The sequence below is a fragment of the Anolis carolinensis genome, chromosome 4 (assembly GCF_035594765.1).
Source record: "Anolis carolinensis isolate JA03-04 chromosome 4, rAnoCar3.1.pri, whole genome shotgun sequence".
Taxonomy (NCBI): Eukaryota; Metazoa; Chordata; class Lepidosauria; order Squamata; family Dactyloidae; genus Anolis; species Anolis carolinensis.
In genome coordinates, this window is record NC_085844.1 from 154,910,403 (window position 1) to 154,936,514 (window position 26,112).

Sequence of the window (26,112 nt, forward strand, 5' to 3'; positions counted from 1 at the left end):
GGGGAGTGAAGAGGACGCTAGAATTCTGGTCTGAATGCGAGATATATTCAATGAAAACCAAAATGATGACAGATGTCACAGTTTTCACTAGTACCAGAAGAAGTGTGCAAATAAAACATTTGCCGTCCTAGCTTCACAAAAAAAGAAATGAATTGTTTTATAAATGACTCTGATGCCCATGGGAAATTTGCATAAAAAATCAGTAGTGACTAGAACATCAAAGCAATGTTGCAATCATGTGATAAACATAAAAGGAGCTCATGACTTTGTAATATCACAAGCCCTACAGAAGCATGCTTTCTTTCATGATTAATATGGATTCAACTGTTAGTACAAGGACACAAAATTGCCAGCAACAAATGGCTACTTATGTTCATAGTCTTTGATTATGATGATGTCAGGCTAGAGGACAACTTGTCCTCTGGTTGTGTACTGTAGCTCTCAAGATAATTTTATTTCACTTTTATGTATGAGCTAGAGCAAGAAACACGTACCTCATCGGCAAGAAGGGATAATTCGGTGCTGTTTGCAGCATCATAGTCATAAAGAACTCTGGCTTTCCTACTACCACTTGATGACTTCAGTTCACCAAAGCTTGAAGGAGCTGCTACATTGCTTAGTGAAGACAGGGATGCTGTGACAGAGACAGAGGATGCAGCTGTAGTTGTATTAGAACTACTGGGAACACAGGTTGTAGTCGACTGGTTGTTGTTGGCGAGAAATGTGGATGGAAAGCTGTGGAACAAATCAACTTGATTGTCATAAGGAAATGCTAATGTTGTAATGAATCCTCAATGATCTATCTAATTATGATCATACTTATATTAGCCATTTGCTATGCCTTTGCTCCTCTGATCTAAAGCAGGCCTTGAAGTATTAATGCTAGCTCTTCCTCATCTTCCAGCGTGACTCTTTATGATAATATAAGCAACTAAACTTAACATATCTACCACCAGCCTTACAGTAGTATGAGAAGTAGTATCATTTGGAACAGGGAACAGCCCTTGTTCTTTGTTCCAGGTGGTTTTCCAGTCCCCGGGAGCAGGTAATTGGGGTGCAAGAGAAGCAGAGATTTTTTGCCTTCAATTATGTTATACAGTATTCCACTCTTGCATATACATACATCCATACATCTAAATCTTGGAAATACTTAGAAATTATTGTTTGAAAAACAGACTTTACAGTAGAGATTGAATTTTCACTGTCTTTCATTTCTGATCATTTAGATATATGCCTTCCCAACTTTTTCTCCCTAGGCAGACAGAAAGTGTGATGTTCTATCCTACCCACATTACAAATTTTCTCTCTCCTGTTGGATCCCCAACAGGAATCTTCCTTTTTGGTCTGGCAGAATTTTTCATTGAGGTGACTATTCCCATCCCTCTTTCCAACACATATACTGAAAGATTCAGCTATACAATCAGCTGTCTGTATCCAAAGATTCTGTAACCATTGACTCAATCATCCACAGCTGGAATTTAAAAAAATCTAAAAAATGTGGATATTAATTTGAAACTTATAATATTTTTATATGTACTATTCAAATAGAAGACTGTGAACCCTTATTGAAAATATATTGACTGAGAAATGATTATGAAAGACTAATAGATGAAAGTATTGCACTGTATGCAACAAACACTTGCAATGTATGTATATTTGAATGAATTAAAATAAACAAACATTATATATAAAAAAATCTAAAAAATAAACTTTGAATTTGCTTTGTTATATGTGGAACTACGCTATCATATATAATGGACTTGAGCACCCACAGATTTTGCCATCCACAGGAAGTGGGTGGGGACTGGAACCAAACTCAATGGATACCAAGAGCTCACTGTACAGATAAATGACAAACTCCAGCCAATTTTGTGCACATCCAGTTAAAAGGTCCAGGAGACAGGGATGGACAAGACCTTTCTTTCTTCTCCACTATCTGTGCCTAAGGTCACTTATTTAAGGTTAAGGAGTTGCCAGCACTTGGGGGAAGGGGAGGTGTTCCTAAGACTTTGACAGAACCCTGAAAATATAGTTTCAATCTGTGTACTAAGGAGAGCCTTCCCTTATAATCCAATGTAAAATTGGCTGAGAAAAGCTTAATTAACATAAACACCACATGCTGTTAAAATCACAGAAGCAACTGTGTTAAAATATGGTAATCTTAAGGCTTACTCTTGCTGAAATTGAAACAAATCACTACCTACCCATGTCCCACTCTCCAAGATGCTCCCTGTTCTTTCTCCATTACTGTTTTCCTCTTTATCACTCTTTTTTGCTCTGTTCTCTTTTTCCCCTCTTTTGACTGCAAACCTTTGTGTTCTTTTCTTCTATCTGTCCACCCTCACTGGTCAGTAGCACTTTTGCTTCTTTCAGTTTTGACAGACCACAGGTTGAAGATTTTCAGATCTGGCAGACCATATCTGACCTTCAGTTTTCTTCATGTGATCACCTATAGACTACTCGGGGAAATGAAAATCCTGATTCTAAATAGGCTTGAGAAACAGAATAAAGAAAAGATGTGCTGTCTTGTAAAATGAGTGTAGGAGAGTGCTGGAAAGCAGCAGGTGGCATGTGTCATGTACGTTAGACGAATGTATTGTCATGAGGGTAAGCCAAAACTCATCCAGACCTGGTGCATTTTCTCCCCTTGAACCAAGGATAATAGCCCAACCAAAAATACATTTCTTGGTATCTTTGTTTTTAGGCCTGTTCCTAGGGTTATTTAGGGCACTGATTCAGAAAATTGCATTGGATAGAGCCCACTAGCTCTAGTTTCTGTTAATGTGCTTAGGTGATGTATATATTTAAGAAGACAAAATTAGATTTAAAGAGGGGGAATTGTTAATGTGGGATTTGTGTATTGATAGTGTTTAAATGAAATTTGTGTCTTGCCTGTATTGCATACTGATTGCATCATCCAGAGTGTACTATAGTCTGGAAAGAGTTAATTACTAAGAAGCTGTGATGACCTTGAGTGTCCAGACACAAGTGTGTATGCATTACTGATTGCATCAGTTCAGTTCTGTGTTGAGTAGAATGCTGTCTGCCTAGGTGTAGAGTCAAGTCCTGTGTTTGTCTGCAAGTCTGTTTGTCTTGATTATTACTGCTTACAGTAAAACTTTGTATATAGTTTTACCAACGTCTCTTCGTTCTGCGTTCCACTGATTCCATCCAACTACTGCTGCGCTGCAAATTACTCTGACAGTTTCTTAGATATGATTATCATGATTTTTAATGGGCAAATAGATGAAGACTGGTATATGGCATATATTCTGTATCTCACAAAACAGCTGACAGATGAAAACTGGTGCTATTTTGAAATCAAAGGGTCAAATATACCCAGAAACAGGCCTAACGTTGAGGCACCAAAATGTGTGCCGGTCAGTGTAATCTGTCTTAAAAACTCTGTAGGCAGAGGAAGGTATGTGGCATTCAACAACTTCTCCAATTCCACTTGCGTCCAGTTTAAGTGCCTAAGTCAAGAATAATGCAGGCTTTAAAGTGCTGAACTGCATCTCCCAGCATTCCTCACCACTGACCAAAGTACCTCAAGCTGGTGGGGAGTTGGTGTCAATCCCAGCAGGAGGTCTCCATGATCCCCATTCCTTATTTAAGTAAACACAACTTCTCCTTAATGATCTTATAATTCTTTAAGACAATACATTCATACATACAGTGAAAGACTGTCACTTCCAAGAACTAGATTTTTTTTTTAAAAAAATGAAGTAACTACAGTTAATTCTCAAGGCATTTTTGGGCAAACAGTTCATTAACACCAGTAAGCCTAGTTCCAAAGGAATGCTGATAATTAGACTCTTAACAAAGAAAAGAGTTATGAGTTTTGATCAAATATATTGACAAAGCTAAGATTGTCCTTTAGTATTTGCTCCAAAAAAAGTGCCTGCAAATTCATTGATTTTTTTTATTTAGTTCCTGCTTTATTGGCTTTCTACAATAGGTTGTCTTCTCCCTCAATTTAACACACACTGTTTTTTAAATCTTTCTTTCTCTACAGCAGATTTCTGCACTAGTAAGCTGCTGTGACACGTTGGCAAGCTCATAGAAATATTCTCAAATCAAGCCAAGCCCTTCTATTAGCAAGCCAAATGTTAAGATGCAGCTGCCCATTAGACTGGTTTTTAATGAATGTAACAACTGTTTGCTAACATGAAGAAATACCACTCAGTTGGACAGTTGTTCTGTATCACAGGAAATGTACAGAACTCCATCTTCCAGCAAAACAGATTGCCATGTTTCATTTCTGTGAAGGATTCATTCCTTTGTCAGGTTCTAGGCAGTTTAATTCATATGAACCAATATGTACCATGACAAGCTAAGCAGCTTCAAGGTGAACTTGCTCATGAATCAAACCCATGATACTTTATCCCTCTTTCTCTGCCTATTTCCATGTTATGCAGGTTGAACTAATATTGTGTTTTTATCAGAAAGTTTCCACAGATGTCTGAAAAGTCACAGAAGCAGGAATATAAAGACATGGCTGCTTTGATTCATTTCTGAGTTTAGCAATATTTTGGATTAAATTCATCCAATATAACTTAATATCATTAATGTGGAGTAGATTAAGGTCTTTCATGTTTTAGTCCTCCAAAGTTTAAACATGTGGCCACAGAAATACAGCTGTGTTACCTTCCAAGTTGTTTTTGAAGATCCAACATATACTGGTAACACTGTGCATAATAGGTCATTTGAGCTTCTACAAAATCATTTAGACAGCGAAGGTGATGTGCCTGTAATGCAGAAGAATTTAAACTTAGTACAGAAAAGGATACAGTGTTGCATTAACTACACTTTAGCAAATATGGAGATGTTCCAAGCACATTCCACATTTGACCTTGATTCAGAAGCATTTCAAGGCATTGTGTTTTAAAGCTCATCTATAGCAGGCCAAGCAAAATAGCCCAATTCAGTAACTCGTTCAGATAGTGTGATTAGTAAAACACATTAACATAGTTGAACTTGAGCCAGGGGGTGATCTGGATTGTTTTTTTTAGAGGGAGACTTAGCAACTTTAAAAGCTTTAATCATATGCCTTTCATTTCCTGAAGTATAGTTTGTCAAATGCCTATGAATGGTAGAGAGAAGCAAGGTTATCTTCATCTCTTCTTACATAACCCCTGTGAGAAATTTTAAATCAAGGCAACCAGTGATATTCTGGGTGTGTACTGCAACTTTCATTAGGACCCGTTAGCACAGCCAGGACTAAGGGATGATGAGAGTTGCTATCTACAAACCATCTACCCTCTCTTTAGACAGGAAGCATGTTTGTTATGGTGCTTGTAATTACTTTTCATTTTCCTGACCACAATAATTTTAATACAAAGCATTGTGTAACAACTAAATACAATTTCTATTAGGAGTTCTGTTAGTAAATTAAGTGGTAAAATACTGCAGGAGAAACTGGAGTATTTCATCCATGTAGATAAACAATTATGGATCACTTTTACTCCTTTCTACTCCATACTTACATGTGTACTGCTGATGCCTTCCAAGAGAAGTCTTGTAATTTCTGCTTGCCGATCAAACTCACTCTGGGCTATCCTGACTTCCTGTTCAGACTGAAAGGCATATTAAGACATTTAACAGAAAATTGATACCAAAGAATAATTATGCTGCTGGGAAAAACATAGCAAATGACACTGAAAATCAATCCAGCTTCTTTTAACAATGGATTTTTGTTCCATTATTTCAATGGCATTTACTGGCAACTAGCACAGCTTCTACTAAAGTGATTTGCCAATACGAGACACAGTATTTTAGTATAATTTTGTTTAAACTGGATAGAGCCTTTTCAAATACAAAAATGCATGAAAATTAGTAGTCTCTTATGTAGATTTATTTTAACAACTGATTAAAATGAAAACTCTTTATTCTGAGCATGTTGGTTAGAGATTCCTAACCTGATTATACATTAATATTTAATATTGTGATGTTCAGAGTAGTCATAATTTCAAAGTTCTGTAGAAGAACATTAAAATCTAGGTGAACAAGGCAATTGACAGGTTTAGAACTGAGTATTCATCTGAACATTTTAAAGAATCCCAGACAACTACTGTTAGCAGCAGCATTTAAGACATGCTATAATTTTAAGTGGCCAGATGGGCCCTTAACAATATAAAATAAAATGCAAGCTAAACACAAAGGGAACACACTGCTTTCTAGCATACACAGATAAACAATCCATATTTTATAGTTTCACATATTTCTAAAACAGAAAAAAGCCTTGTTGTTTCTATGTTAAGCTTATTATTTCAGGCATGTCGGCTGCATAGTTTCAACAGACTGAAACCCAGAGAATCATCATATATGTTTTCATCATATACATTTCACATGCCTAAAGGTTACAAGGATCAAAGTGCCATCGCCACTTCAGATTAAATCAAAAACTAGCTCCTAATAAAGACAAATCATACTTTAATCTCATCTCAATATCCCATTGTTTTGTAGCCAACAGCTTATTAACTTTTACTTATGGAGTACTTACTTTTGTCACTTCTTCTGCCCAAACCTTGTATGCATAAAGAGGTGGAAAAACAGTAGCATGAAGAAATCTGACGAACTATTTATTGGCAGTTTTCAACGTTAATTTTCTTGCTAATTCTATTTACAGGTTTTATACTGTGTATGATATCAAGAAGAGCTGCACCTTCGTTTCTGTACTAGTCAAAGTAGGGACAGATACCCTCCTGTTCTCTTGATAAAAGGGATTAGTATCTACTCCAGCCAGCCTGGCCAATGGCTAAGAATTAAGACAATTTTATGGCAAATATCTGATGACTACTAGGTTGCCTATCTAAGTGAGGCTTTTTACTAATGAAAATGCCACAAGCTATAGAATATTACAATGCAATGCCCTGAAACACAAGGTAGTTCTAAAATAGGGCTGGTACAAGTAGTACAAGAAATGATGCTGTTCTCCCAGGAATTGCGCAGGCACTAGTGGACAAAATACACCTAGCACTTAGCTTAATAACACTGAAATATATGACGGCTTGCACAAGCAGAATTGCAGGTCCTGATTTGAAACATGCACAAGGATAAAAAAATAGGTTGCCCACATGTGGCAAAAGCGAGATCTGAGATGTATAATGCAATTTGATACACTCTTATCTTCTAAGAGTATTACTTTATTTAACAACAGAAGTAATTTAGTCTTTTGGAAAAGACTAAAGCTGGAAAAAAGAATGCTTTTGTTTCTGTTTCCTCCCCACAATAACTTTCTCCCTGTTAGTCTCTGAAGAAATTGACTAAAATGAGAAGTGGGCAATGTTAGTTGTCTTCTGTTCCAAGCTGCCACTTGTTAGAAAGGAATAGTTTCTAACAATAATGATCTACAAACAGGAATTAAATATACTAGATCCACAGCAGACTTTCTGCAAATGGTGTTTAGGAAACAGTTCAAAACTTGGCTGAGTAAACAGGCTTTCGACGAATGATAGCAATACTCAAGCAGCTAAAGCCACAGGATTGATACAATGTCTAATAATGTTTTATGATGTCTGATGGCTTGTATTGTTTATAATGATTTTAATTTATAGTTATATGTGATTAATCTTAGATTCATAATGTTTTTCTTTTATATAGATAAGAGGCATTGAATTTTGCCATTTATTATGTTGTGCACTGCTCTGAGTCCCCCCCCCCCAGAGGTATACCCCCAGAAGTGGTATATAAATGAAATAAATAAAATGAAATAAAAATAAAGAACTGACAATCTAGCAGAAGTAATTTTCATCAAGTCCATGTGCAAGAACAGACACAGACACAAACATATACAGTTGCATTTACTTGATTTTCTGTAAACAATATCGTACCCAAGAGATCTTTCAGTGAATTAATCATGAATTTTAAACGTGACTGAGGTTCAAAAAGATTATTTGGGAAGAAGTCTACACACAAGGAGAGCACAAAGGGACTAGTAAAATCACAGTTTACTCAATTATGAATTAATGCACAGATGAGATGTATTCAACTAATGTCTATACAAGCCAAATCTACTAAAAACAAGCTAAGAGAGATGATTGTGAAAAGTGATTTCTCTTGCTATCAAATCAATTGTTATGGAATACATTCCACTACTCTGCTACATTGCAGGCACTATTAGAATAGTAGAGGAACAGGCTTCTTATGAGTGAAACCCAACTCTAGACCTAATATACTAAACCCATGTTGTGACTAATAAATTTCATACATTTCAACTGCTCTGCTCTTTGTAGGATTGTTTAATTTAGCTTGATGTCATAGGCCTTGGGCACTCCCACAGCGGAAAAGCCCACAACGAAGCAGGTTTAAAAATCCCGCTTCGGCATGGGTTTTTGTCCCCACACCTCCCCCTAAACCCCCAGCTTTCTGGGGGGGGGGTGTCCTATATGTACCCAGACATCTGAAAGCCCCCGTCGCAAACTAGATTTAATTTTTTTTTAAAAACTTACCGGGTCGCCATTAAGCTGCTCCAGCAGCCTTCCTGGCATGTAGAAATGATGTGCCAGGAGGTGGGGGGGGGGGGGGGAGAGAACAATTTCCCCCCTTCACCGCTGCATCATTTATACACACCAGGAGGACTGTTAAAGCAGCTTAATGGCAGCCCTGTCAGTTTTTTTAAATGTTATGGCTAATTTGGGGGGTATTGGGGGGAGGGGGCAGGTACCAACTCGCACCACTGGACTACAGGAGTCCAAAAGTGCAAGGTGGCTGTGGGGACTGACCCCGGGGTAGTTCTAGGGCAACCCAATAGTCAGTCCCCACAGGTCCAATACCTCATTAGACCGGGGTCTTTCAGAAAAGGTATTTAATTAATTCACTTTTCCCAGAGGCGTCGTTTGGACCCCTCCAGTAAAAGCCCGACAGGCCCTGGAAAGAGCCTTTCAGGATTTAAAGCATGATGTTGTTAAACTAAACTCATGCTATCTTTAACTAGCACAGTCAATGTGGAGTGATGGTTGTAACAGTTCAAAAACCTATTGAGGCATGCATGTTTCCACCCTTGGGCTAATGGCCACTTAGTACTACTGTTTGGTATAAGATTCCAGTGTATTTCGATATGACTAGACAATTCTACTAGGCAAGAAAGCAAACATAACCCTGTTTTACGGGTTTCTCATTGCTTTGTCTCAGGAGAAACCTTGCTGGGTTCCTACAAAGAAAGAAATGCCTAAGTAAAGAGGGGGTATATTTCTTGTAAATCATTTAAGACAATTATGGAGCAAAGTACAACATCAACTTGTTTATTCTGTCAACAGATCGAGTAGATACAGGAACATCCTACCATGCTCACAATGCTCTGAAATGAAGGTTTCAATTACAAATGGAGCCACACAATCAGTCCTCGGCAGACACACCCCAAGACAACATGTGTGGTTTTTAAAATCAACTGAATTAGATAAACTGAGGGTATGGATTTTATATTCGGAGATTACTCCATATTTGTTCTCATTTACTGAACCTTTTATACTGAGCTCAGACATCCTTGGAAGAAGAGCTAGATATCCATGTAATAAAACAATGGACATTTATAATCTTGAGATTCTAGTTGGAAGATATTTATATCCTTAAAATACAGGAGGAAATAGAAACACAACACTAAGAATTGATACAATCCATCTTACAAGGCATCTGAATGACCCATATATATCAGCAGGAAAGCAAGAGGAACCACTTGAAGAAATGTAATGAAGACAAGAGGCCAACAAACCTGCAGCCATTTTACATGCAGCAAGTTGAGCATGTAAGAGACATTTACCATAACGTTATTTTCCTCAGGTGGTGAGAGGTTTAGTTGCTTCAAATGCACAAAAACAAGAATAAGTTATATTGTTAAAAAGTAGCAATAGTCAAGGTTAATCCTCAAAGCTCTATTTCAGTATCAGTGGACAGAGTCTGAGACATAAGATGCATACTCTTCAAACACATGTGTGTTTCTTCCCATTTGCTTCATATCTATATTATAATATTTTCATATATCATTCTTTTGAAGCTATTAGCTTATACATTTCCCTAGATGTGCCTGAAGCATAGTAGACACAGAGAGCCTTTTCACTCGTGGATTTCCAGAACATTTAAAGGTGTCTGACACAAATTATGTAATTTAATTTCTACTATGAAATCATTCTAATTTCAGCTTGGAATGACCCACTGATGTGTCCAATTCCCTGAGCTTTGCCACTGATCACTGGCCTAATTTCCTGAGCTATGCCTCATACTACTAGTAACAAAAAATTAAAAATAAATACCTGTGTGTCAGTTTTCTTGGAATATCAACCAATAAGCAAGATACCACTCAGCTGTAGCATGGACCCTAAAATGCTAACCATTTATAGTTATTTCCAGGATTTATATTAAGGGGTTGATACATTTTGGCTAATCTTGGTTGTAAGTTAAAAAACATGTTCACCATGACTCTTCATCTCCACATACCAGAAAAAAGAGGCAATATCTTTTTTGAGTTCATACTCATCGTGAATTTCAGTACAATTTCAGAAGTGTGACTATGACCCCTATATAGAGCTACAAAACAGAGTGAATTCCATATCTATTGCATTCAAAGGTATTTGGAAAACAGTATGGCTACCTGCTCCTTACTGCGGCCCTCCAAGGTAATTTACCTGGCCCTCGCCCTCATTTATAATATAATATTTTTATATCCGTTTTAATAATATAATATATTGTATATACATATAATACTGACAATAATATCATTTCATACAATACAATACTAACAATAATATCATATAATAATATTAATTATATGTTATATATTACATATAATATTACAGTATAGTGGTATAGTTCAATATAGTATAATGCCAATATTGTGCTATGCTAATAATATAATATAACTGTCAAGGACAGAACGCCACAAGATTCAAAGTAACAGAGTTTATTAGATTACAGAACTCAAAAATGCCCGTAAAACACAAGGGCCAGGCAGTTTTTGCCTTTAGGAGCAAAAAGGGGCAAAAGTAAATGTTCAAAAGATAAACCGGATTAAACCGGAGTTTAATCCGGGTAAAAACAAACTGCTTGCGTCAGCCTGGGTATAAACGAAACGAAAGCCAAGGAACAAAAGATACAAAGAATGCAACTAATTGGCAGCAGATTCCTCTCTGCTGCCAACACTGTGCTTAGAGTAACTTGCGTCGCTCCCCCACACACACAGCAGACAGGATCTCCAACACGAGTAAACAGCCAAGGATTGTAGCAGTTGAGTAGACCAGTTCCGTTCCGTAGATCAAAGCCAGAAGCAGACGTTTGTAGTTTTTCCAAGTCCAAGAAGGGGGGAAGACAAGCCGTGGTCAGTTCAGTCCGAGTTCTCAAAGCAGGAGATGGCGTCCGTCAAGAAGACGACGGAGGGTCAAGCTAATAAGAGTAAGCACAGGTTTGCACAAACAAATGCCCACACAATCCCTCCCGCCGTCTGACCCTGGATTCCAATCAACTTACGTCACAGCACAGGAAAGCACACAAGTCTTCAGGGAAGCGTCCCACACACACACGGATCCCAAGCGTTTGCCCAGATTACCTTGCCCAACGCAATTTGCAATTGCTCCCAAGCCCCATTTTATGCCAGTTACAAATCTTCATCACTGTAAGCTGTCCTCCTTAACCCGGGCGTTTCCTCATCACTTTCCTCGTCAGAGCTGGAACACCTCTGACTACGCCCAACAGCATCTCCAGCTGTGGATCCCGTCCCATCCCTCCAGCTAAACCATGGGTCTAATCCTGAAGGTCCCCATTCATCTTCTGTCCCATCATGGCCAGTGGCACCCACTTCCTCCCTTACCCGAGTCCAATCCATCTCATCCTCCTCTGAGCTAACCAGCCCCTCCTCCATTCTCTCCGTAAACCCTTCGAAAGACTCCTCGTCAGAAGGTGCTGCAAATATGTCTCGCAGTCTTTTTCTCTCTCGCTCCTCGAGAGTATCTGACTCTCGAGGAGTCTTACGCCCACGTCTGTCAGTAACAGAGCCATGAGGCTCAATCATAACACTATCCCCTCTCACAAAGGCCTCCTCCCCCGATGGCGGAGAAGTGGCAGTGATACCCTCCGCTATAGCACCACGACGACTAGAGGTATCAAGTTTCAACAGTGAACGATGAAAGACTGGATGGACCTTTAAACTAGACGGTAAACGCAAACGAAACGCAACAGAAGAAATCTTTTTAACGATAGGAAAGGGACCCAAATACCGAGGCGCAAACTTTCCCCCAGCCTGTTTAATATGTTTGGAAGATAACCACACCAAATCCCCTTCTTCCAACTCCTCCCCTGCCTGCCTGTGGCGGTCAGCCTGAGTCTTCTGCGTTGCCTTAGCTTCCAACAGTAAGCGACGGGCAACATCATGCAATGCAGCCATTTCCGAAGAGCGGTACACAGGGTCCGAAGAGACCACATTGGTCGACGGCGCCACACCTCCCCGTGGGTGAAAACCATAAGTTAGCTCAAATGGCGTATGCTGACTAGACGTGTGCACCGCATTGTTGTAAGCAAATTCCGCCACCGGTAACCACTTTACCCAAGCCGTGGGTTGATCTAAACAAAAACAACGCAGATACTGCTCTAAGAGCCCATTAACCCGTTCCGACTGTCCATCCGTTTGCGGATGGAAAGCTGAAGACACGTTTAACTTAGTCCCCAAACACTCATGGAAGTGTTTCCAAAAGCGTGACACAAATTGCGGAGCCCTATCTGAAATAATCACCTCGGGTGCTCCGTGCAAACGATAGATGTGCTTTGTAAATAGTAAGGCCAACGTAGGGGCCGCCGGAATGGTTGAACAAGGAATAAAATGAGCCAGTTTACTAAATAAATCCACCACCACCCAAATACAAGTATAACCCCCAGACTTAGGCAAATCTGAAATAAAATCCATGGAAATGATTTGCCATGGCCTCTCCGGAACAGGTAAAGACGATAACAACCCTCTAGGGCGCCCAACAGGCGTCTTACTCTGCTGACAAACGGCGCAGCTGTCACAAAAGCGCAGAATGTCTTGCCGCATCTTTGGCCACCAGTAGCTCCTGGTGATAAGCTGTACGGTCTTGAACCTGCCAAAGTGCCCAGCCATGGGTTCGTCATGGTGGGCTCTAATCACCTCCAACCTGAGGGTCCCTACTGGTACGTAAACCTGCCCCCTACGCACCAATACCCCGTCTTGATCCTGGAGATGCGGCAGTATGGTACGGTTACCTGCAGAGAGCAGCATCAGTTGCTCCTGAGTCCACACATCATCCTTCTGAGCCTCAAGGATCTGGTCATGTAACCCAAGCTCATTATCTACAACACACAGAGAGGCAGTAGGCAAGATGGTCTGACATACTACCTGCTCATTGGTCTTAAATTCCGGCTTGCGGGATAAAGCATCGGCCCGCAAGTTTGCCTTCCCCTCCACGAACTGCACCTTGAAGTTAAACCTGGAGAAAAACAAAGCCCAGCGGATTTGACGCTGGTTTAACCTCTTTGCTGTTTGCAAGTGCTCTAAGTTCTTGTGATCAGATCTGACCACGATCTGGTGCCGTGCCCCTTCAAGCCAGTGCCGCCACACCTCAAACGCCACCTTAATCGCCAACAACTCCTTCTCCCATATGGTATAGTTCTGCTCGAAGGGTGTTAGTTGCCGCGAGTAAAATCCACAGGGACGCAAGGTCCCTGAGGAATCCTTCTGAGACAATACAGCCCCCAACGCGTAGCTAGAAGCGTCCGCTTCTACCACGAACGGTCTGTCAACATCAGGATGGGTTAGTATGTTGTCCGATTGAAAACTAGACTTTAGTTGTAGAAACGCCTCGTGAGCTTCCCGCCCCCACACAAATGGCTGTTTCTTGCGCAGAAGCTGCGTCAAAGGTACCGTGAGCTTTGCAAAATTCGGAATAAACTCCCGGTAGTAATTAGCGAAACCCAAGAACCTTTGTACATCCTTCTTAGTCTTCAGCTCCTGCCATGAGTTGACGGCGTCAACCTTATGTGGGTCCATTTTAAGTTCCCTACCTGACACTACATGACCTAGGAACTCCACTTCAGGCACATGAAAGACGCACTTGGAAGCCTTGGCGAAAAGCCCATTAGCCCGCAGTCGGTGCAGAACCTGCTTGACATGTTGACGATGTTCTTTCTCGTCCTTAGAAAAAATCAAGATATCATCCAAATAAATCACTAAAAATTGGTCAATTAGGTCCCTGAACACATCGTTCATGAACCTCTGGAATACCGCAGGAGCATTACAAAGCCCAAAAGGCATGACTCGGAACTCGTGGCATCCGAAACACGTGTTAAATGCCGTCTTCCATTCATCCCCTTCCCGTATACGGATTAAGTTATAGGCCCCCCGCAGGTCAAGCTTGGTAAAGACCTTAGCCCCTTGCACCCTTGATAACAGTTCCGAGATTAAAGGGAGCGGGTACCTATCCCGAATGGTGTATTTGTTTAGGATCCGATAGTCACAGACCAGCCTAAGTTCCCCAGTCTTTTTGGCTACAAAGAATACTGGTGCCGCAGTTGGAGAACTAGATGGGCGAATAAACCCCTTGGCTAAATTTTCATCTAGAAACTCCCGCAAAGCTTGCCTTTCCGGTACAGTCAAGGCATACAGCCTCCCTGCTGGCAGTTTCGCACCTTCTGCCAACTTGATGGCGCAATCATATGGCCTGTGCGGTGGTAATTTGTCCGCTTCTCTTTTACAAAATACATCAGAGAACTCCCCATACTCAGCAGGCACACCCTCCATATCAGAATGAGTAACATTTAGAGTGCAACAATCCTGCCTCTTTAAGATCACTTTACGTGTTGCCCAATCTACTTGTGGGTTTACTACAGCTAGCCAATCCATCCCCAGGATCACATCATATCTAGGCAAGCTCGTAATATCCCACACAAACGTTCCCGTTACTCCCTGCACCTCCCACGTTACTGCTGAGGTTTCATGGTTAACCACCCCAGTCTCCAGCAGTCTCCCATCTGCTCCTTCCACCCACACGTCGCATGCCTTGCGCACTCTAGGAATGCCATGCTTCTTAGCAAACTCAATATCTACATAGGAGACCGTAGCCCCTGAGTCCAGCAGTGCCAAAGTAGAAACAAGTTCCCTTCCCCCAACAGATAATGTAATGGGTACGAAAACATGCTTCCTCCCCTCAGTTGACTGCTTGAGGAGCCCTAGTGCGTTGGACTCGCGTCGCACTAGGGCTGGCCTTTTCCCGAAAGCTGGGAAGGTTTCACATTACAATTTTTGGCAAAATGCCCAGCATTCCCACAGTACAAACACAAGCCCAGCTGCCTCCTACGGCTCTTTTCCTCTGTAGACAGCTTTTTAAAGACCCCAAGCTCCATGGGCTCTTCCCCCATCACCACAGGTGCCCTGGTTACATGCATGGGTGGCGCACACATTGCTTTTGAGTGTTTACGAGCCTCGAACCTTGCGTCTAAACGCAGCACCTTAGCTACTAAGGCGTCCCAGCTTTCAGCCGGCTCCAAGCGTGCTAATTCATCCTGGAGCATATCACTTAACCCGGCAGTAAATAAAAGCATGAATGCATTTTCCCCCCAATCCAGCTGGTGGCGATACAGGTTAAACTTATTTAAGTAATCCAAAACAGTCCCCTTTCCCTGTTTCAACCGATACAGAGCCCACCCAGCGTTCTCCGTGCGGAGAGGATCCCCAAAAGTATCAGTTAACAACTTTTTGAAATTATTCAAATTGTCCTTGACTGGGTCATTTCCCAAAATTAAATTAGTGGCCCATTGTCCTGCGGGACCGGTCAACAAACTCAAAATAAAGGCCACCTTGCTAGTGTCTGTAGGAAAAGCATGAGCACTGAGCTGAGAAAAATAAAGCTCCACTTGTGCCAAAAAGGTTGGCAACTTGCACCTGGTTCCGTCAAAGCGTTCAGGAGTCAAAACATGTCCTTTCACAGCCTGAGCTGTTTGGCTAACGGTAAAAGCCGTTTGCAATTGGTCTACTTTGGCCCGTAACTCATCCATCGTCTTCCTGACGGGTTTATTGCTGCAATAAACTTTTTATGGGCGTTGGGCAATCTGTCAAGGACAGAACGCCACAAGATTCAAAGTAACAGAGTTTATTAGATTACAGAACTCAAAAATGCCCGTAAAACACAAGGGCCAGGCAGTTTTTGCCTTTAGGAGCAAAAAGGGGCAAAAGTAAATGTTCAAAAGATAAACCGGATTAAACCGGAGTTTAATCCGGGTAAAAACAAACTGCTTGCGTCAGCCTGGGTATAAACGAAACGAAAGCCAAGGAACAAAAGATACAAAGAATGCAACTAATTGGCAGCAGATTCCTCTCTGCTGCCAACACTGTGCTTAGAGTAACTTGCGTCGCTCCCCCACACACACAGCAGACAGGATCTCCAACACGAGTAAACAGCCAAGGATTGTAGCAGTTGAGTAGACCAGTTCCGTTCCGTAGATCAAAGCCAGAAGCAGACGTTTGTAGTTTTTCCAAGTCCAAGAAGGGGGGGAAGACAAGCCGTGGTCAGTTCAGTCCGAGTTCTCAAAGCAGGAGATGGCGTCCGTCAAGAAGACGACGGAGGGTCAAGCTAATAAGAGTAAGCACAGGTTTGCACAAACAAATGCCCACACAATCCCTCCCGCCGTCTGACCCTGGATTCCAATCAACTTACGTCACAGCACAGGAAAGCACACAAGTCTTCAGGGAAGCGTCCCACACACACACGGATCCCAAGCGTTTGCCCAGATTACCTTGCCCAACGCAATTTGCAATTGCTCCCAAGCCCCATTTTATGCCAGTTACAAATCTTCATCACTGTAAGCTGTCCTCCTTAACCCGGGCGTTTCCTCATCACTTTCCTCGTCAGAGCTGGAACACCTCTGACTACGCCCAACAGCATCTCCAGCTGTGGATCCCGTCCCATCCCTCCAGCTAAACCATGGGTCTAATCCTGAAGGTCCCCATTCATCTTCTGTCCCATCATGGCCAGTGGCACCCACTTCCTCCCTTACCCGAGTCCAATCCATCTCATCCTCCTCTGAGCTAACCAGCCCCTCCTCCATTCTCTCCGTAAACCCTTCGAAAGACTCCTCGTCAGAAGGTGCTGCAAATATGTCTCGCAGTCTTTTTCTCTCTCGCTCCTCGAGAGTATCTGACTCTCGAGGAGTCTTACGCCCACGTCTGTCAGTAACAGAGCCATGAGGCTCAATCATAACAATAATATATTGTATGTATATACAGCTGCTCTGAGTTCCCTTCGGGGTGAGAAGGGTGGGATATAAATGTAGTAAATAAATGTAGTAAATGAATAAATAAATAATTTTGGACTTAGGCTTGCCCAAAGTCTGAAATGACTTGAAGACACACAACAACAACAACAACAACAACAACAATCCTAATTAACCTGACTATCTCATTGGCCAGAAGCAGGCCCACACTTCCTATTGAAATCCTCATAGGTTTATGTTGGTTAAAATTATTTTCATTTTTAAATATTGTATTGTTCTTTCATTGTTATTGTTATTGTTTTGTACTACATATAAGATATGTGTAGTGTGCATAGGAATTGGTTTGGTTTTTTTCCCCAAATGATAATTCGGCCCCTCAACAGTCTGAAGGATTGTGGACCGGCCCTCTGCTTTAAAAGTTTGAGGACCCCTGACTTAGATGAATGAATAAATATGCATCTTCACTTAGATGAATGAATAAATAGGCACAAAATTCTTAACAAAGTTAATTGCATCTTATGTATAGGCCTCCATTCTAGTTAACTATTTCACATATTACAGTCTAACATTTTGATACATATGAGTTATAGTATCTATAATAACTAATTATAATGCCCTTTGGAATAGGACTGGTAAAGCTAAGTCTTCTTCAGAAAAAAACAGTTCAGGGTTACATTTTAACACAGTATCCTTATTCAGTTATTGTCTACTTCTTTGGTCTTTCCAGTAAGCAATAGACCTGAGAGCTGTATCTTTATATCATATTAAGGTCTTTCCTCCAGCAACCTGTTCACAAGATGCTTTTCCAGGATTTTGATTCGGGGGGGGGGGGGGGGGGGCTGAGTCTGAGTGAGAGAGGATCTAGCCTAGCAAACCTTTTGTATCGTTATCCCAATACCCCCATTTATATGGGATATATTGAGCATGGTGATCAGATTATGATATGAATAAACCTAACAGTTTAAATAATACCAGTAAGGCCTTCTCACAGACCACCACCCCCCCCCCAAACCCGGCTACATGCCTGCATCTAGGTTTTGCACAATGATGTTTGCTTCCAAGCGAAATGATTCTACTAGCAGAACAAGTGGTTTCTACCAACTCTTCGCTTTCATTTCACATGCCCTTTGAAAATGCAGCCGAAAGAATCTCCCCAACCCATCAGAGCATATTTTTCTAAGATAGTAAGGTGGCACAGAAGTCAATCCCTCAATTTTCCTTTGTCAAGAGCAAACTCTGGACCCAAGACAGTGTTAAAAAGATTCAACAAAATATAATATATTCTGAACAGTGAGAAATCTTACTTACTGCAGCTCGAGCTTCTGCTACCTTTGCCTTTCTCAGTCTAGTTTTGGCAGCATCCAAATCTAGTCGTTTGTTTTGTAATAGTTTGCGTTCTCTCTGTTAAACAAATGAAAAATTACCACTTGGGAAAGCAGCATAAGAAAACATCAGTTGTATTTCAGATAAAATAAATCACAAGCCTCTGACCCTTCCTGTCTCTCCGCACCCCAGTTACATAATGTATAAAGACTTAGGGGCCTTTCACACAAATGATATTGCAGTTTGAAGCTATTTCGAGGACAAGGTGTCCACAAAACATATTTATTTTTATTTATTTATTTATTTACAACATTTATATCCCGCCCTTCTCACCCGAAGGGACTCAGGGCGGCGTACAAATTGGCAACAATTCAATGCCTGCACATAATTAAAACAGCAATGAAAATCCAATAAAACAATTAAACAATAGAAAAATATAAAACATATGATTAAAATCCATTCCTCCAAAAAACATACACACCAATGCACACTGAGGAGCACATCAAACCAGAAACAGCGTGTTTAAAAAAACCCACCAGAATAGGTCCAGAATAAGCCGTATAATGAGCTGCAGCTAACCATAGTATGTCCCAGGTATGTCTCAAAACTGGGACTGTATAATGCGGAGCACTTGTCAGGACACTGCTAGTGCTAAAGCACTTTATAAAGCACCAAAACGCACTTTCAGGCAAGGGCATGCAGGTGACTAATCACTCCCCCCTGCAGATGAAATGACGTCATTCTCATGGGAACTTTTGCTTTCCACCCCTTTGTTCTCATATGATGTGCCCAACAGACATGGATATGTGCATCATCAAATATTAGCAGACTGGTTAAGAAACACACACAATGCCTCTGCGCTGTCTAGCTATGGATACTATAGTTCCTGGGTACAATTTGATCTGAAATCAGTGGTTACCGTGGCCACTGTCACAGTCTCAAATTGGTCCCTGGGGTGTTTGTGTAGGCACTGTATAGCGAAACCAATTTATTTTACTCTACTTTCAAATTGGATTATAGGTCACGATTTTATTAACACAGTTTTTTAAAAGAATGATACTATACACAAAACAGCACATAATTGTATTCTTAGAACCACTTCAAATGTAAGAAACTACATTTGCAACTTACAGTAATTGTTTTGTAATCTCCTTCTATAAAATTTCTTAGAGGGGTGAGAAAGTTTATTGCAGCCGTCTGAATTAGTTCTCTGTCTGCTGCTCCAATTCGTTTTTGTGTTTCTCCACATTTAATGAGAGCATTTCCTGAAACAGAAAAAAGATGAGTTGCAATCCTATACAGATTTTACTGTGGACTCAAGTCTTATTAAATGCAATCATATTTACATCTGAGTAGAGACCTGTAAACCTGCACTGTAAATGGTTTCAGCAGTTCATTTTAATTAATTGGCTAGTTAATTAATATCCAAATACAGAACCAAGGCTGCTAACATATTTACATCTGAAAGCTAATGGTTTCATAAAACTCCTAGGGGTACTGTGTATCTGAGAACTACAGTAGTTTTTATCAAGTATTGTTGTTTTCACAGTGTGCTAACAAATCTACTTCAATATTACATATATTCCTCAAAACATTCCTAAAATTTCAAACTCCCACATACAGCCTCAGAATATGAGTTACAAACCATTCGTATGGCATCCAGGATACATGACCTACCAAAAACCTACTTAATCTAGTTAATCAAGGCTACAATATTATATCACATATATCACATATTACTAAGTAAATCAAGCCCAGTTTGTTCATGATGCCAAGTCAATCCTATGCACTTGTATCCATAGGAATCAACAATTTATTTATAGTATTTATATTCAGCCCTTCTTACCCCAAAGGGGACTCAGGGTGGATCACAATGTACATATATATGGCAAACATTCGATGCCATTAGACAAACAACACACAGACAGACAGACAGACACAGGGGCTATTTAACTTCCCAGCTTTTGGCTTTGTGAGAGTATGCTTGATTCCAGTTACAGGAGGAGCTGCTTCATCATCATCCACGGTGACGACGAGTCCTTTTTGATGGAGTACTTCCTCATCCGGTGTTGTAAATCAGTTAAATTAGCCTCCCCGCATAAGCAGTCCATAAATTTTCCTACGTGACAGATGCAACTATCTTTTGGGTTGCTTAGGTCAACAACGAGCAGGGCTATTTTTTATTTTAATTGTCGGGTGCTCACTTCGACACTGGCTGGCCTTGAACTCATGACCTCTTGGTCATAGTGATTTATTGCAGCTAGCTACTAACCAGCCTGCGCCACAGCCCAGCCCAATTGTGACTTACCATATGCTGTTCCTGGACCAAATTCATTCCCAGCATCAATCATGTGCTGGCCCAGCAATTCTGGATTATTCACACGACTTGGTGCTTTGCGATCTAGTTTCTCATAGACAAACTCTTCCATTCTAGCATCTGGCAAAAGATAATACATAATTAATCATAATCTATCAACTTAACAAGCATTTAGAATTATAGAAAAAGTTGAAAAGTCATATATTCTATAATAGTGAGACATAAAACTTGGTCACAGTTTTACAAAACATATTCAACATTTGTCAATATTAAATCTGACCAATGTGAACACTAATGTCAAGGTAACACACTCATCTGCCACAGGAATCTCTGTCTCTTCTGGAAATTAGAAAAGATAACTCACTGACGAAGGGTCTCACACTATGATTACCCAAACATTACTTCTTATATAAAATGTTTCAATTAGTATATTCCACAGCTAAACTGAACTGTATTACTATACATTACTATATCAGAGATACATCTGCAGTTGCTATCAGAGCCTACATTCATTAGGTTGCTTTGAGAAGTATAGTGCAGATAAAACCTAATAGTATTAAATTATACTTTACTTTGTCTGGTTTGAAAAGAGAAAGATTTATACTAGAAAACTTTCTTCTTGTAGCCCGTACATTTTTTGTAGGAGCAAACTATTATTCTATCCAATGTAATTAACCACATCAAGGTATATTACCTTACTTTAGAAAAGCGAAGTCTGAAACACTTTCCAATACCAAACTTTCAAGTACCAAAATACAGTAAACCCCCTTTATCTGTGGAGCCAGGGAGACACGGTGGCGCAATGGATTAAACCCTTTTGCCAGCTGGACTACTGACATAATGGTTGGGTTGCTGACCAAAAGGTTACCAGTTCGAATCCAAGAGCAGGGAATGCGGGGGCGGAGCCTGAGTGCAGCCGGGCTGACTTCCTTCCCTCCCTTCCTAGACGCCGCTGATGGAGAGCAGGCAGACCCCTTAAGGCGGCTCCTCTCCCGCTTCGGAGCTGCAGTGCATGACAAGGGCCCCTCCCTCGCACACTCTCTGAGCTACCCACTCATGCATAGTTAGATTTTTCAATGGATGATTAAGATTGTTTATTATATTTTATGTTTTATAATGTTAATTTGAACTCCAGTTTGATTACTGTTTTTAACTATGATGTTTTTTAAACTGTTTATTTTATGATGTTTATGCTGTTGATTGGGCTTGTCCCCGAGTGAGCCGCTCCGAGTCCCCTTGGGGAGATGGAGACGGCATACAAAAATAAAGTTGTTATTATTATTATTAGGCACAAAGGAGGGATGCTGGGTTTCCTTGGGGAAAAGCGGTCTCTCCTCCCCTGGCTCCTTCTCCCCTTTTCTCTTGCTCTTCCTCCTCCTCCTCCTCCTCTCGCTCTACCTTTTTCTACTTTTTCTCCTTCCTTTTCTCTTACTTTTTCTCCTTTTCTTTCTCCTCCTCTTCTCCTTCCCCTTCTCTTCCTTTTACCTTTTCTCATCTTCTTTCTCCTCCTTCTCTTCCTCCTTCCTCCTCCTTTTCTTCTTTTTCTACCACCTCCTCCCCTCTCTTTTGCTCCTTCTTCATCCATGTCCTTTTCTTCCTCCTCATCTTCCTCTTCTCTTCCTCTCCTTCCTTAAGTATGAACCCCCCCCCCAAATTTGACAGTTGGCTTCCTTTTTTCCCTCTCTTTCAGTGTTGTTTTTTTAATGTTTCAAATATGTAAAATAGAAACATAAGCCTGGGCTTTCATGGGGACTCCATGAATTTCAGAGGGTTTCCCCAGGAAAGAGCTTCTTCACAGGTGGTTTTGATCTGATTCTCTTGAGGAGTTTTGGTGTAAAAAAGCAATTTTTATATTAAAATTCAAGGAATCATCTTGTGATATCTTATGCTCTTCTCCACAACTTATTTATGCGAACAAGGATTTTCTGCTTTGCTGGTAATTAAAAACAAGTCCAGGAATCGGTTGAAAGTAAGTGATGATATGTGTTTGGCTTTGAGCAATATTAGCCCCAGGATAATCCAACTTGTAAAGAAGATGCAAGCTCAAAAATCACATTGATGCAAACCAAATTTAATTTTCTATTTAAAATGTTCTTTTTTATATTATAATAGTACTCTTAATTCATGTTACCATTAATTTTAACAATTATGTTAAAGGTTTTGATTGAAGTTTATTTTTAGATGAACAGTTTATTATTCTTGAACTTTGTGGTCCCTGCTAACAACAACAAAAAATCAAAGTGGTCCCTGTTTTTTTTTTTTTAAAAAAAAAAAAGGCTAGGAACCACTCATTTAGGGCCTGCTATACAAGCTACACCTCTTCTTGATATCTGTTATCTCACTGAAAATAATAGAGACACACGAAACTTAAGAATGTGCAGAAGTGCAATTGCACATGAAAAAGGGGCAGATATAAACAGTACTTCGTTGTTGTTAATTGCCACCAAGTTGGCTTCAACTGATTGCAACCCTATGAATACAAGACCTCAGGTTCAGAGCTGTGGCTTCCTTGATGAAATCCACCCAACTGTAAAGAGAATTTCTTCTTTTCCTACTGATGTCATTATGGTATTTTCTAGTGAGTTGTGTTTTCTCATGATATGGCTGAAACATGTCATCTTAGTTCCAAGGAAAAGCTCTAACTTTACTGGTTCTAATACCATTTGTCTTTTTAGAAGCTTTAGAAAAGAAACACAACCATAATAAATAGCACATATATGACTGAATGGGCCAATCCAATCATAGACTGCAATTCTTTCCAAACTAATTTATAAAACTGTAAGCGTTTTTAAATCAGCTTTAAAACCATATGAGATATGCTACAATAGCTACAAGTTTAGAAATGTAATCAAAATTAAGTTAGTAATGTGTTCATTTATTTGAAATAAAGTTTCTCTGGCACCCATAACTTATCAGCTACAAAGAATTATTGTCCAAATGATCCATTACTTGTTCCTTCTCTAATATCAGACATGGGAAGAACTGGCATTTCAGTGCTACCTAGTCTATGACTTCAATATCATCCATTTTATAAGATGTTTTAAAAATTCCTAATTCAGTTAGCTAAGGCAGTTTTTAAATGCTATGGTCTATGCCTAGGTGTTATTTTTCATTTTAAAACATAAACAGTGCTAGTTATTTTAGGATATTAACCCTGGAAAAATAATGTATGCCTTATACCTTATTTGTTGTTTTCATCCAAAGTTTACTACATGCAATAAGTTACTGAACATAATCTTAAATGAAATGCTAAGGGATGGTATTAAATGCAAAAAAAGATGACAAGATCATTGAGAATACCACAGTCAGTGGCTGGCATCCTGTTGATCACTTCTTACTAAAGTTGGAATGATGAGTCAATGTGTAAAATGAATCCAATTGATTCAATGGATCTACATTAGTCAGGACTAAGAGGATTTAGAGCCTTAGGGTTGCCACAAGTCGGAAACAACTTGTACACAACAACATCAATTTCACATAATTATCTATAATAGTTTTAGGAAGGAGCTGACGGATCATTATATGTGGTGCACACAACAAGCACTAAAAGACAACTTATAAACAGAAAAAGAAAAAAAATCCTCTTACTTGGATTAGGTTGCAATAACACTTCTGTCTGTTTCATAACCTTTTCTGTCCATAGTTTAGTACATTCTGCTTTAGACAGAAGATTTTCTAAGTGTGCATCCAATTCAGTTTTCTCTGCTTGACCAAGTTTCTCTTCTGTAAACTGTATTGATAAAACAAAAAGCAAAACATTTTTCAAGTTACAAACTACAAAGTTTTGTCATTCTCAATATTTGCAATTATAACCTAAGAAAGGGGAATGTATCTATTTTTCACCACAAATTCATTCTCCATGTAGTTGGTACTTCAAACAGAAATATGCAATACATTAGAAGAGAAGGGATACTGTTACCTGCAATACCTGTTTGTTACGTCTTACAATAAAGAAATGTAGAAATCTGGTCTTAACGTTCACTTGCTTAGAACTAAGCCCTTCCATGTACAAAGCCTATATATTAGGAGCAAATAACTACTGCACTTAACACGCAAGCAAGAATAAACCACAATTGCCATTACTAATACAAAAAAACCCCCAAGTATCCATGTGAGGTTCTCAATGATGTATGTATTTGATTTTAGCAATTGCTAGTCCAGCAGTAAGGCTTTCCTCTCTTTTCCAATTTATTTCTTCCATTGTTCCCAAAGTTGTGTGTTAAGTGAGAATCAAGATTCTCCTCCTTGCAAGCCAAGGACAAAAAGGAGTAGCATAGTTATCATAAATAACTCCTAGGACTAGCCTAGATTTATGCAGCTCTGATTAAGATCCTTTCAGACTGGCAAATAAATTCCACACCTAAACACAACATATAGTGAATATCTGTAATTGCTGAATGTCTCCTTCTTGCAAGACAGCAGACTCAGCTGCCTTGAAGGAAGCAGGTGTGAGGCCACTCACAAAGAAGCCCTTAAAAAATAGCATGTCACAAACAATTGTTAAGTGTCCACTTTTCTGTTGGTAAGGCCAGGCCAGCTCATCAGTTTAAAAGGCAGCAGTGGAACACAAAACAGGAACAACAATGCCTAGAATGCTGATAGAGAAAATATAAAATGATTCGGACCAATCATGCATCAGAGCTCAAGTGAAGAGCTACAATGTGGTAGAAAGGGCAAGAAAAAAAAATTTGTCACTGCCTACAGTATATACTAATACGTTTCCACATGCATAAGACCTCTTCACCATGGTGCAGAAGGAGAACACCAGAACAGACAGTAGCTCAGTGTAAAGGAGCTACTTTACATTCTTTACAGATAAGTTGCTTGAATAATAATATAAGACTATTTGTATTCCGCCCTATCTCCCCAGGGGGGCTCGGGACGGATTCCAACAAACAAAAAACACAGAGGTAAACATTAAATGCTGCAAGACAGGCATAAACATGAATAAATGAATGACCCTTCATTTGGATGCCTCTTAATTTATAACAGAGCTGGTTTAATTTTGGCTACCATTCATCCTATTTTATTGGATTCTTTCGAAGTCTGTGGTTTTTGAGACAGCAGAGAGTAGTGGATTCTGTTTAAGGAGGATTAAGAAGCATTCATGCTTTCTTGCTTGAAAGAGATGTAACAAGATCTTCTCAAAGAGACTTATCCTTTACTCAATATTGTTAGCTAACAACAAGCCAGCTTTATATACATTATTCTTGGCTAAACATGACTAAGAAAGTGTTAAACGTTTAATTCCAGGCTGTGTAGTCCCA

The 26,112-nt window shown here is 39.9% G+C and overlaps 1 protein-coding gene across 4 annotated transcripts in view; it reads right to left on the reverse strand.

The window, feature by feature from the left end:
• The window catches only part of sh3glb1 (SH3 domain containing GRB2 like, endophilin B1), a 36,830-nt gene that overhangs the window by 2,607 nt on the left and 8,111 nt on the right, over positions 1-26,112 (reverse strand). The window contains exons 2-10 of one of the 4 annotated variants that reach the window (XM_008109293.3): positions 24,434-24,575; positions 20,837-20,965; positions 19,660-19,793; positions 18,514-18,606; positions 9,710-9,796; positions 6,503-6,526; positions 5,487-5,576; positions 4,648-4,748; positions 495-735 (exon numbers count right to left, since the gene is read on the reverse strand). In XM_008109293.3, the coding sequence (XP_008107500.1) occupies positions 495-735; positions 4,648-4,748; positions 5,487-5,576; positions 6,503-6,526; positions 9,710-9,796; positions 18,514-18,606; positions 19,660-19,793; positions 20,837-20,965; positions 24,434-24,575 (1,041 nt within the window). The remainder of the gene's footprint in view (positions 1-494; positions 736-4,647; positions 4,749-5,486; positions 5,577-6,502; positions 6,527-9,709; positions 9,797-18,513; positions 18,607-19,659; positions 19,794-20,836; positions 20,966-24,433; positions 24,576-26,112) is intronic. The other 3 variants (XM_003220111.4, XM_062978049.1, XM_003220110.4) reach the window with 3 other exon arrangements.